The 13458-nt window shown below is 49.8% G+C and overlaps 1 protein-coding gene across 1 annotated transcript; it reads right to left on the reverse strand.

Moving 5' to 3' along the window:
* Positions 1 to 362: 362 nt before the first annotated feature.
* On the reverse strand, positions 363 to 13039 carry TMEM116 (transmembrane protein 116). The gene is made up of 11 exons (XM_059485170.1): positions 12961 to 13039; positions 12452 to 12498; positions 12258 to 12321; positions 8556 to 8687; positions 4777 to 4881; positions 4318 to 4367; positions 3748 to 3831; positions 3525 to 3663; positions 2626 to 2770; positions 2463 to 2536; positions 363 to 1240 (listed from the first exon to the last, which is right to left on the reverse strand). The coding sequence occupies exons 1-11, from the start codon at positions 13006 to 13008 to the stop codon at positions 1040 to 1042; spliced, it is 1089 nt and encodes a 362-aa protein (XP_059341153.1). The 5' UTR covers positions 13009 to 13039; the 3' UTR covers positions 363 to 1039.
* Positions 13040 to 13458: the final 419 nt, after the last annotated feature.

The raw sequence follows: 13458 nt of genomic DNA on the forward strand, positions 1-13458 counted from the left end.
CCTGCCTGTGGAATATTTGCCTTTGAAGTGGGGCTGGGGAAACACAGAGTCACCCATATCCAAACTTTGGGACTAGAGGAGGATTTGAAGGACCAGGGGGAAGAAGATGGCTGAAAACTTTGGTTTTATCCTTTAAAACAGCAAAATTGAATTGTTTCACTCAGTCTCACTTTGTAGGAGAAAATAAGTCATTGACCAAACCTTCAGGGCCCTTGTGTGACTTACCCAGAGTTTACACAGTTGTGTAAATTAATTACACAAAGCTGGAGTATTTCCTCCTCTTGTCTAACCTGCTATGAGAAAAATTTAGGTTGGACCCAAAAAGTGAAACTGTTGAAATAAAAGAGTGTGAAGGTAAAGAATTGTTTTTAACACAGCTGAAGACCTGGTTTATTTCTTATAGAATGGTGGGACCTCAGTAAATAATTCATGTGAACATCTGGAAATGCAAAAAGAGACTCAGACAAAGTCCTGCTCACCTGGTTCATGAGAGATGCTCCACAGGGTCGAAGCAGCTGATTTTGGGGAGCATTGTGGCTGGGCAGGAGTTGGCAGGGAGAAGGAAAGGGAAATGTGCAGAATTCCAGGCAGCTTTTGTCCTTTGCAATTCTTCACTCCCTGCAATTGCTTCTTAGGGTGGTGCAAATTCTCACAGTTAGAGTGAATTAAAAGGCAGAGATTGAAAAATACTCATTTTGCTTTCTGTTAATTTGTAAAGGCAACGACTTGGAGAAATAAAACAAAGTAAAACAAAGTAAAAAAAGCTCCTTAGGAGCTCCAACCTCCATGGAGCTGCACCAGGTCTCTGAGCCTTTACATGGGGTTTGCTGCATTTCTAGGGATATTCCCAGGAGGAGAAAGTCTGGACTAAAGATTTACCACGCTGAAAGAATCCATTAAATAAATAACTATGTCCACTGAGCGCCTGGCTCTGCCAGCCCCGCGGGGACGCGTCCATCCCGGCTCTGCAGAACGAGGAGCTGAGTTGGGAAGGAGGAGTTGGGAGGACTCTGCCTCTCTCCTGGCAGGCCGGGCTGCATCAGAGCAGGGTGGAGGAGGAGCCCGCGGGGTCGGGCGGGCCCGAGGGGGCTGTGCTGGAGTAGAATTTCTTCTGGGAGCGCAGGAGCGGGGTCTGCGTGTCCACATCCCGGCGGGAGCCGCGCTTCAGCGACAGGAACACGTGCTGGGTCCAGCCGTACACCAGGCAGTTCAGCAGCCCCTGGGAAGCTGCGGTGAGAGCCTGGGAGAGAGAGAGCACAGGGGAATGAGGGATCCCAGCACCGCTCCGTGCTCTGGGATCCATGGAAAACCTCCCCCTCCCAACAGGATTTTATCTTCCCTGTGATAGAGAATTTATCTTCCCATTTATTTTAATAAATGTTCGATGAATATCTAATTAAATATAAATGCTATACAAATATAGAATATGTTTTATGTGTGTTTATATATTAAATAAATATAATAACTTATCTAGATAACTATTACTATAGTATATATAGTATAAATCTATAGCTATAGTTGAATAAAATGGCTAACTTCTGCATCAGGCACAAGAAGGAGCTGGACAAGTGTTATTAAGGAATCACATCCCCCTCCCAGCAGGATTTTATCTTCCCTGTGATAGAGAATTTATCTTCCCGTTTATTTTAATAAATGTTCAATGAATATCTAATTAAATATAAATGCTATACAAATATAGAATATGTTTTATGTATGTTTATATATTAAATAAATATAATAACTTATCTAAATAACTATTACTATAGTATATATAGTATAAATCTATAGCTATAATTGAATAAAATGCCTAACTTCTGCATCAGGCACAAGAAGGAGCTGGACAAGTGTTATTAAGGAATCACATCCCCTCCCAGCAGGATTTTATCCTCCCTGTGATAGAGAATTTATCTTCCCATTTATTTTAATAAATGTTCAATGAATCATTAAATACAAATAGATAATATACTTTATGTATGTTTATCTATTAAATAAATATAACAACTTATATCACTATAACTATAGTATTATAGTTATATATACTATATTAGATATAATTGAATAAAATGGCTAACTTCTGCATCAGGCACAAGAAGGAGCTGGACAAGTGTTATTAAGGAATCACATCTGGAGACTTAGGGACATAGGGAAAACAAAACAAATTTCTGGGGATCCTTTCTAGCCCTATTTGCTGCAATTTCCATGACCACAGAATCAGTGAGGTTGGAAAAGACCTTTGAGGTCGCCAAGTGCAAACATCCACCCAGCAGCCTGCTCACCACTAAACTGTTGGGATTTTGGGTACTGAGAGCTTTTCATGCCTGTGAAAGACATAAACCACCAAACCAAGATCTTTGCCAAACAAAAGCACAAATCAGACTTGGGCTCACACAGCAGAGATCCAGCAGGGCTGAGGACAGGAGACTCAAGGTGAGAAGGCAGAGGCTGCAGGGGCAGACATTTACCTGCAGGATCAGCAGAGCCATGTAGATTTTGCTGGTTGTTGAAGCAGTCAGTTTCAGCATCCCAAGGAGCACAGCTGTGGAAAGGGATGGATGGGAGGGTGAAGTTAACCCCACCTCTCTGGGGTTCCACAGGGGAATGATGTGGGAGGAACTCTCTGCTCACCTGGGGCCCAGCAGCAGAAGAAGGCAATGGGGTAAAAAACCACCCTTTGTTCCACCATCTTAATCATGGCCCACTGTTGATCCCCCAGGAACCCTGTGGAGTTCACAAACCTCTTGTACAGCCCCCGGGCCTGACTCAGGATAACCTGGAAAACAGCAGGCAGATGTTATTGGACAGGCTGGGATCTGCATCCCAGTCTATCCAACCTTTCCACACAGCACTGAAACCCTGTGGGAGGCGTTGCTATGCACGTGGCATTTTCTAAACTGAAGACTCTGAATTGATTTTAGAATCATTAAATTATTTAGGCTGGAAAAGATCTCTAAGATCATGGAGTCCAACCATTAATCACCTCTTGCTCACCCATGCAGGAGGTGATCTCTTCTGCCAATCTCCAAGCCTTTGAAATCCTGCTTAAATATTTCTGGGATGGCTTGACAGGACTCCAGATGGATTTAGCTGGTGGCACTGTAATATTTTTCCTCCCCTACCACCCCTTCCAAAAGGGAGACAGCACCACACAGTTATTCCCCTGCCCTATTTAACAAAAACATGGAGTGAGCAGACAGGGGGGAAAGGATTGAAAACTGAGAGCAGGTTTAGATGGGATACTGAGAGGAAATCCCTCCCAGAGCAGCTGTGGCTGCCCCATCCTTGGAAGTGTCCAAAGCCAGGCTGGACAAGGCTTGGAGCAACCTGGGACAGAGCAAGGTGTCCCTGTCCATGGCAGAGTGACACTGGATGAGCTCAAAGATGCCTTCCCACCCAAACCATTCCATGAGCTCAAAGATGCCTTCCCACCCAACCATTCCATGAGCTCAAAGATGCCTTCCCACCCAACCATTCCATGATTGCCCAGCCTCTGGAGCCACCCAGGGCTCCACAAGCCCCAGCCTTACCAGGATGGCCACGAAGCTGATGAGGAAGGAGACGAGGAAGACGCCGATGCCGTAGAAATGCATGGCGCGGCAAACGGAGCCGCTCAGGCCCTGCGGCGCGCTGGGGGGCTCGGCCACCTCCGTGTGCATCAGGAGACACCTGGGGACACAGGGGACAGCCTGAGCTCCTGCCAGCCCAGCAGGGCAGCCCTGGGGCTGTGCCTCAGCAAGGCAGGGAGCTCACCCGTGCTTCTGGCTGAAGTTCTGGTAGCAATTACTGCTGTTGCCCAGGCAGAACACCGGCACCATGAGGAGGAAAGGGATCAGGCTGGAGGAGAAAGGACAGCACAGTCATGGGTTATTGCAGGTTATTGCACTGCTCCACTTGGGCACTGCTTGGTTTTTCTCCCATCACTACAGACGACTTTAAAGTTGTTTTTATTGGCACTGCTATGGAAAAGTATTTTATCAGCTTTACCAATGTTGAGGCTTTCATTTGTGAGGGCTAATCATTGGTAAAGGGAAACCTTCTGGAAAACCACATCCAGTTAATAAAGTTATCATTAACTTGGTTGAAAAAAAAAACTCTTACTCTGCATTCATGAGGTCACTCTGTTGATAATGATGAGCTTTACAGCCTTTTTAGTAACACTTGCTTCAAAACAAGTAGGAAGCAGGGATAGGCACACTGCAGTTTGCCAAAGCCACACTCTCCCACTAGGGAGAATGAACCCTCACCAAATCCACACCCTGTGCCAGGGAGAATGAACTCTCACCAAATCCACACCCTGTGCCAGGGAGAATGGAATCTTACCTTGACAAGATCGTTGCTATTCGGCCAACACAACTTGCATAATCTACAACCTGCAAAATCCAAAAATCTTAATTAAATTATTTCTGCACAGCCCCTGGTTCACAAGAAGCAGCTTCCAGGGAGGATTCAGCAGCTGAGGGGGGTCTGCCCACCCTAAACTTCCAGGTGGAATATCTGGGATACAAAGTTTGCTGTGCACAGCAAATATCTGTGTAGGGCAGTGGGTTTGTTGGGAAGAGCTGTATAAGGAATGTTTTGTTATCTTGCAGGAATATCTGGGGTATTCCCAGCCTGGTCATGGCAGTGGTGGTGCCTCCCTGCCCTCCCTGTTTGGGTGTGAGGGAGGAATGAACTGCAAGGAGAGATTCTGGTCACGGGGTGTGTGAAGTATTTGCTCAGCCTGCAATGCAGGGAGGTTTTTCCTGAGTGTTGTGTCCTTGTCCCTGGGTTCCCACTCACCTGGGGGGGCACCCTGAACAGGTTCTGGTTGTATTTCACCTTGAGGTCCATGTACAGGTGCCAGGTGTAGTTGACAGTGTAGAGAAAAGAGGCCACGTAGAATATCTGAGAAATAAAACCAGACTTTCAGTCCTGGAAGAACAATTCCTGGAGCATGTTTAGCATCTCCCAAATCCCATGGAACAGAGGCAGGATAATGAACACCTGCCAAAGGTGAGGGTCTGAGCACAGGGGCTGAGCCAGGCTGGAAATTCCCACCTTAAACCACACAAAAGCAGCTTCACTTTAGCCTCAGACAGGAGAACTACTGACAGCAGAACTGTCTTAGAAATAAAAATCTTTGTGATCTGGCTCATTTTTTTGGCTCAGAGCCTGGCAATGAGGGTTTCAGAGGCACTTGGACCTTCTCAATGCTATGTCCATTAGGAAACACAGCACAGATGTGACATTTAGATTTCCTTCTTGCATAATAAGCTCACTAGGCAGAGAATTCACGGAAACAGAAAACAATTGGATACTTCAAGAGGAATGTGAGGGCAGATATTCTCTGCCCTCAGCCTGAGTTAACATCCCAAAAACCTCTTTTCTTCCTCCATGGGAAAAAGGAGAAAAGATAGAGCACACTGAGAGTTTCATAGCCTTTGATTCCAGCTTGAGATGAGTCTAATTATATAAAACTTCCTATAAACCTCCCTAAATATTGATCAAATTTGTTTCCAAATTCATGCTTACTCCAGGTTGCCTAATCACACCATGTACACATCTGTGCTATGTTTGTCACAGGAAACACAAACTACAGTGACAAAGAGGAAGGGCTGGACAAGGGATTTTTTTTTTTTTATTTTTATTGTGGCTTTGCTATCCTTTGCCAAAAAGATAAGGAGCACAGGTTTGCCACCCTGGTATCATCCAGGGCTGGGAAAGTGGGCACTAAACAAACTTGGCCTCCTTCACTGAGGTTGTGAATGCTCTTGGCTGGCTCAAGAGGCTGAGTCCAAGGGCTGCCACAGAACATTGCAGTGACTTTCCAGCTCATTAAATGAGGTTTAATGAGGGGTTGTTACCCTTTCCCAGCTACTTCCAGAGAAGGCCAAAACAGCCCACAAGGATCATTCTCCTGCACTTCAGGACGCCCGGGAGAGGCTCATGGAATGTCAGTGTTGCCTTCTGGAACAGAGACCCAAATGCCACTTGTGAAGGTGCCAGCAGGACAGGAAGGGAATTCTGCTCTCCTAAGCCCCAGCTTTGGGGCTGGGGACAGTCCTGCAGCACTGGCCATGAGGAGCTAAAGCAGAGACACAAGAATCCCTCATTATCCCACTTGTGTGGCTCCCATTGTGCTGCCCAGCGTGAGCAGAGCCTGCCAGGACATTATTAGGCCACTGGAACTGAACTGGAAGAACGTGGGGGAGTTGTGCAATTAAAACCACAATATCTGTTCTGGACTTCATTATTGCAATGCAGGAGGAGGAGAGAATGAGGGACAGCAAAGGGAGCAGTGTTTACATTCATATCAATCAAAGCTCTGGGGCTGAAAGAGGGAATATCCAAGAACAAAGCAATCTCCTTCTTTATGACACAGTTTGGACATTGGGCAGCTCCATCCACTGCAACACCAGCCTGTGATGGCAAATAATGGCAAACAGCCTGAATAAAGCAAAATATTGTCTAAGGCAGTGCCTTGAGACATCACAAGGACTCCAGCATGAGCCTCTCCAAGGGTGAGACAACTTTCCTTGCAGGGAAACTCCACATGGATTTGTGCTGCCAGGATGTTCCAATGCACATTCCCTACTCCAACCTCCACTTCTGCCACAAGAGCAGCATCAAAACTTACAGAAAATATCCCAAATATCCACCATGTTACAATTTTGCAGAATGGGACAGGTTGGCAGGGAGAAGAGACATCATGTTTTAAATAAACTCACATAGAAATCAAACTTCCAGTAAACACAAACTCTGCTGGGCTGTCCCTGCCCATCCTCACCTCAGCTCATCTGACACCTTCTGGGTGCTGGTGTGCAGAGAGGCCCCAGGTGTTTGTGAGACACCCAGCAGCACAGTGAGACATTTATTTACTCATTCCATCAGCTCCCAGACCCCTCCTGCCCTGCAGAATCTGCTGGTTCAACCTGTTACTGGCTCCTTCTTCTGCACAAGGTGTTCCCACCTCTCAAGGGCACTGCAGGCTGGTGGGTGAGGAGGTCCTGCACTCTCACATGCCCGGGGGAAAGGTTGCCATGGCAAAGGCTCCGTTTGTTTTCATTTCTCCCAGAGCAAACACAGCCACAGCTCCTGCCAGGCACAATCCGGCTCTGCCACCCAGGCAGTCCCTGTGCTCTGGGGACTGGGGGTGGCACACAGGGGACACTGCCTGAGGTCAGGGTGTGACTCTGCACAAGCCCTGTGCTGGCTCAAGGCCAGCTCTGCCCACCCAGCTCGAACACAAAGCCCTCACCTTGTCCCATCCTGTGCTGGTGCCCCTGAGAAGCCACAGGCTGGAAAAGTGAGGGCAGAGAAGAGCCAGAAGTGCAAGGGAGATGAGAAATTATGGGCATATTTTCCACAGCCAAATTATTTCTCCTCTAGCAGTGCAAATTGCCTCCAGGCCATAAAAACATCACATCAGCTGTAAGAACTGTGTTCCCCAGGCAAGGGAAACAGCTCAGGATCAGCCTCAGTCCTGCTTTGCTCCTTCCAGCTTTGAAAGCCTCTCCCAAGCTCTCCTCATTTTCCCATTTCCCATCATCTTACAAACATCTTTGATGTCATTCTGCATCATTCCCAAGTGGCCAAGTTACCCAAACCTCACTGTTTCTCCCAACATGAACAGACTGTGGAGCCAGCAGGGCTGGAGGGACCAGAGATGAGCCTGGAGTAGAACAGCTGCTCTCACCACCGTCAGCAACACATCTGTACCCCCAAAACAGCTCCTGAAACAACCCTGGGCTGCAGGAGCCCATCCCCAGACACACAGCAGCAGGAACAATTCCATCCTGCACCTGCAGCTACTTCCCTGCCCTCTCTGAGGCACATGGAGATCCTTTCCAGCTCTGGATGCTGCTGATCCATGAGGACATTCAGTTCCCAGTTGTGGGTGCCACCACACTCCCAGGGAGCTGCCTGAGCCCACACATCAAAGCTTCCAAAAGCCCCTTGATCCTCCCAGCCCTATCCTTTAAAAGGAAAAAAATTAATTCCAGAGATCATTTATGAACCTCCATGCTCAGCTGGACCCTGCAGAGTTTTTTGAGAGCTGAGATTTCCAAGGCCTGGTGTTGAAATGGGAACTGGGTGAGGAATAACAAACTGTCAGGAAAACAGTGCTCAGCCCCCCTGCTCCAACTGGTGCCCAGCACAGGGATCAGCTCAGTCACTGGGACACAGGCTGAGCTTGTGCTGCTCCTTGGGAAGAGCACTGGGATGTTCATGTGAGTAATTTAAATCTGAGCTCAAAAGTCACAGAATGTGTCTGTTCCTGCCCAGGCTGGAAGAAGCATGAAGAGAAATAGAAAAGCTGCCATGTGAGAGCAGAGATCCATGGGCATGGATGCAACAGGGCAGAGATCCAGTCCCATCTGCTCATTTCACACCAGCAACCACCAAATCCCATCTTCTCCTCCTCTCACACACCAGAGGATCCCAAACCCCAGTGCCATGATCTCCCTTTTCACACAAAGCCAAGAGAAACAGCCCCAGGGCCAGGCTCTGATCACCAGCGAGGTTAATTATGACAAATTACAAGGTTAATGACAGAATGTGGTGCCAAGGCCACTCACCTGTCCCGTGGCCTGCAGGTTGTAGCAGATGAGGTCCTGCTGGGAGGTGGGTGAGCTGTAGAGCAGGGCCCCAGCCAGCCAGCACATGCCCAGCAGCAGATCTGAGAGGCTCAGGTAGAAAAGTGGACGCACCTGGAAAAGGGAAAAAGGAAAATCTCAGCAGGTGTGAGTGGAGTCACAGCCCCCCCAGCTGCAGTTTTACCTCCTTATCAGACATTTAATACAGCCTTCCAATGGTTTTTCTGCAGGTGAGGAAAGTTTTTCAGTAGAAAAACCTCAGTGCAAAGTTGTTTTGAAAGCCTGAATTGAGGGGAAGTGGGGCATAAGTGGCACTTTGTGGAGGGATGGTTTACCCTCAGGGAAGCACTGTGACAACATTTCTGAGACCAGTCAATTCATCTTCACCCTAAAAAAAGTGTCCTTTACTTTAAAAGCCAAGCAAGTTCAAAGAGAAGTTACCAGATGAAAACTTTTCAGCCTCTACTCCTGAATATCATCCTTGTTTTCAGTCCTTTAAAACTCCCACACCAATTACAGCAGAAAGATGAATTGTGCTCAGACATCAGTCCCGGGTTATCTGGTGTTATCTGAACACTGTCACCTCCCAGCCCTTCTCCCACAACTTTCCTTGCAGGGAAATTCCACATTGTGCTCTCAGGAGCTGTTCCAATGCACATTCCCTACTCCAACCTCCACTTCTGCCACAAGAGCAACATCAAAACTTACAGAAAATATCCCAAATATCCACCATGTTACAATTTTGCAGAATGGGACAGGTTGGCAGGGAGAAGAGACATCATGTTTTAAATAAACTCACATAGAAATCAAACTTCCAGTAAACACAAACCCTTCCTCAGCTCTGGAATGACTTGAAACACATTTTTCTATGAGTTCCATGTCATTTCAGCTGATGAGTAAGATCGGGTTTATTTTACAAGCTGGATTAATTTCCACTGAGAGCCATTATTGCTGCAAAGGAGTCACGTCTCCTTTAACAACAGTTTCCAGCCCATTTCCAGTTTGCACACACTGGCCAGGACTGTAAACACTGCAGGAAAACATTTGTGCAAAAATTCTGGCCAACATTTTCTTTGTTAGTGGCAGAGCAGAGGCTCTGGAAAAGCAGCCTAATTACCTACATTCTTAATTAAAGCCTTGGGTACCTCATTTTCAGCATCCAGGAGAGAAAATTGTGGTGTTTTTCTTTCCCTACAGAAAATGATAATTCCAAACACAGCATGGAAATGCTTCAGCAGGCTTTGATTTTGTATTTCTTTTCATGGAGCTGAGCTTTTGGCGAGATTTGCCTCAATACTGTCCTGGAAGTAAATGTATGCCACCCATCAGGTTGTGTTTTACTTGTTCCCATGTGCAGTGAGAGCTTAGGAAGAGTGATAAGAGTTAAGGTAGATCTGATTGAGCAGATTTGTCCTTAGGGCATGAAGGAGCACAAGGCACAAAGATCTGGAGTTAATTTTAATTTTTTTTATCTATAAATGCCTTTTTTTAACCAGGCTTTTCCTCACTGGTGCAGAAATGAAGCCCTGGCACAACAGGCTGGGGGCACTGTCCAGTTTGTGATCGAGGCAGGTTAAACCAAACAGATCTAAAATAAGCAAAGAAGGCACTTTTGCAATCCAACAGGTGACCTCTGTCTCCAGCACAAGTGCCCTTGGAGCAAGGCACTGCTGGTGGGCCCAGGAGCTGTTCTGGATAAAGAAGGAGGTGACACAGGGACACGTGTGGCTCTGGCTTGAAAAAGGGGAAAAAGGGGAAAGAAAATAACCGCTGGTATTTATAAAATAGAGGAAGGGACTGCAAAGATGTAATGATTTCCATCCTGCAGCACACACGGGGGTTTGGCTCTGTGGCCATGGCCCAGGCACATGCTGAGCTGAAGGTTCCTCCTCAAACCTGCTGAGCTGAGGTTTCTTCCTCAAACCTGTTGAGCTGAGAGTTCTTCCTCAAATGTGTTGGGCTGAGGGTTCTTCCTTGCTTGCCATCACCTCTTCTGAATGATTTACCTCAGGCTGAAGGGTTTTATTGACCCCATAGAGACAGAGAGCAAGCTTCAAGAATGCAATATGTGATTTCTGAGGTTGGGGCAGGAAGGGAAGTGTTTCTAAGATCCTGCTCCTCCCAGCCTCCAGAGCTGTTTATTTTTAAATGTTTTGCTGTGGGTCCTCATGACTCAGGGAATAATCTGTTTGTGGCTAGCCTTGATATGGATCACTTCCAACCCTTTTGTTTACAAACTTCCACTTCAGACCCGAGACATGAGGACAAGACTATGGGGAAGTTAATGGAGATTTTGTCGCTTTTGAAACCCAGATCTCCCCTGGCAGCAGAGGAGCCTGGAAGGCTGATGCAAACCAGTCCCTCCAGCTGGCATCCAGCCCTCCTCTCCGGATCTGCAGAAATAATCTGAGCAGAAACATCTGGAGCCTCTGGAGCAGGAAGGGCCCATTGCTGACCTGGAGCCATGAGTGGCTCATGAGCAGCTCCCAAGCCACAGCCCCATCACATGACTGAGAGCAGAAGGGCTCCTGAGCACCCAGGCCATGGGAGCCAGCAGGATGAGGCTGCTGAGTCACAGCAGGACACTGCCAACATCATTCCAGAGAGAGAACCCCAGCAGGAATCACATCTGGAGCTTTCCAGGTGGTGCAGATGTGGTAGAAGGAGGCTTTGCTGTGTACCTTGAGCAGCACAAGCTCAAGCAGGTTTTCCGTCCCAGCTCTAAGGTGAAGTCCCAGCCTTCTTCTAAGGTGAATTCCCATTCTTCCCTGGGGATTCATGGAGATCTCCACAGTTTATTCTGGGTGTGCTGGGCAGAGCATTTCCAGCAGGTTGGCTGGGAGCAAGGTCCTCCCTGCTGTAAGTGGGACAGCTTTGCCCTGCAAACATGGATTCACGTTCTCCTTCCCACCGTGTCATCCAACAATGTGTCAGCTGCCTGCATTCCTTGCTTCTCCAGGGACAGCTCCAGGAATTCCCTGAAAGTCCCATTCTCTGGGCTGCAGATCAAATCCATGATGTACAAAGAGCATGAAGATGAAGGAAGGACAAATACAGCTGCTGCCAGCTCCACTGACTTTATGACTTTCGGGCTGAGCCTGCAAACCCTGCACAGTAAATCCCAACTTCACAGGGATCAGCTTGGCTCACTGTCCCCAGGAAGTCCTGGACACCCAGAGGGACTGCATGTGGACACCCAAGCCTGGCAGAATGGGAGGGAGGCTGTGGGGTCGGTTTTAGTAGCACACCTGCCCAGAGAGACTCCTCAGAGACAGCCAAAACCCAACACTTATAAAAGCATTTCTGCAGGGGCAGCTGCAATTTGTACTCCAGCAGCTTTGTGCACGACTGCTCAGCCGCCCAGGAGTTTGGCCCCACTGAGGAGGGCACAACAAGAAATCCCTGCTCCCAGGAATGACTGGAGGACTTTCCTGGAGCAGCAGAAAGCTGCAGGAACCTGCTTCTCCCTGCAGAAGCACAGGTTCAAGGTCAGTCCTTTCACCTCCTACCAAGACAAAGAGCCCAATTCTTAACAAGCCTTTTGCTTCCAAGCTATTAAACAAGTTTTAACCACATAACCCTGAGACCTGCAGCTGCTCCTAAGGGAGTCTGTGCTAAAGGTGCGACCCACGTAGAGGGACTGACACCACAGCTGAGGGAGGGAGAAGTAAGCTCAGACCTTACCTCAGGGGACCGCACTGCGTTCTGGAAGACGGCGTAGGCAATAATTGAGCTGGAACCTACAACGCTGAGAAAAGAGAGCACAGGTTGGGACAGGAGCGCGTCTGCCTCGCTGGGAGACGCGAGTTCTTTTTTTTTTTTGCTTTTCTGGATAAAATCACCTTCGCCACAGTAACTCTATGGGCAGCGTGTCGTACCTGAGCATGGCCATGGTGAACTGGATCCACTGGAGCGCGGAGTAGACCTGGGGAGAAGGACGGGAGGGAGCTCAGGTAACACCGGGTCCCGGGAGGAGCGGGCAGCATGGACCGGGGACCGGGGAGGAAGGACAAGGACCGGGATCGGGAGCTCGGGGAGGAAGGACAAGGAGCGGGGATAGGAATCGGAGCGGGCAGCGCGGACCTGGCAAGGTGGACAGGAGGGTCTCGGAGAAGAGCGGGCAGCACGGACCGGGCACAGCGACCGCGGAGACCCAGGGAGGAGCAGCACGGACCGGGGACTGGGGACAGCGGGGTCCCGAAGAGGAATAAGCAGCACGGACCGGGGGAGGATCGTGCAACGCTGCCGGTGCCGCCGGGCACGGAGCGGGGCGCAGGGCTGGAGCAGGACGGTGAGGGGATGGAGGAGAAGAGACGCGCACAGCGAGGTCCCGGCGAGGGGACAGCCGCTGTCCCGAGGGGTGCCGGTGCCGGCAGGGCTCGCTCACCTCCTGCCAGCCCCCATCCAGCCGGTCCGCCTCCGCCGGCAGAGCCATGGGTACCGCCGCCGCCGCCGCACCGCTCCGGGGCTGCGGGCACCGCCCGCGCTCCGCCCCGGGGCCGCACCGCGCCCGGCCCCCGCCGGCGGGGCCGGCTGCGGGGAGCGCCCGGTGCTAGAGAGGGGCTGAGGGGACAGGAGCCTGGGGCAAACGGCGGGATTGGCGTCCCGGGCACCGGAGTCCCGCGCATCCCTCCGGAGGCAGAACCGGCCTAGCCCCGGTGGGCGGGCTCGCTCCGGTCACGGCCGCCCCGGGCTCCCCTCACGAAGCCGCCCTGAGGCGACCCCGCCGAGCCTCGGCCCCGCCCACCCGTGACGTCACCAGCGTCCGGGGGCGGGAAGGCGCTTCGGGGAGCGAGCGGCGGCTGAGGGGGCTGCTGCCCTCAGAGAGACCGGGCGCGGCTCCTTCAGGGTCCCGGGGGCTGCTGCCCTCAGAGAGACCGGGCGC

This window comes from Ammospiza nelsoni, chromosome 18 (genome assembly GCF_027579445.1).
Source record: "Ammospiza nelsoni isolate bAmmNel1 chromosome 18, bAmmNel1.pri, whole genome shotgun sequence".
Taxonomy (NCBI): Eukaryota; Metazoa; Chordata; class Aves; order Passeriformes; family Passerellidae; genus Ammospiza; species Ammospiza nelsoni.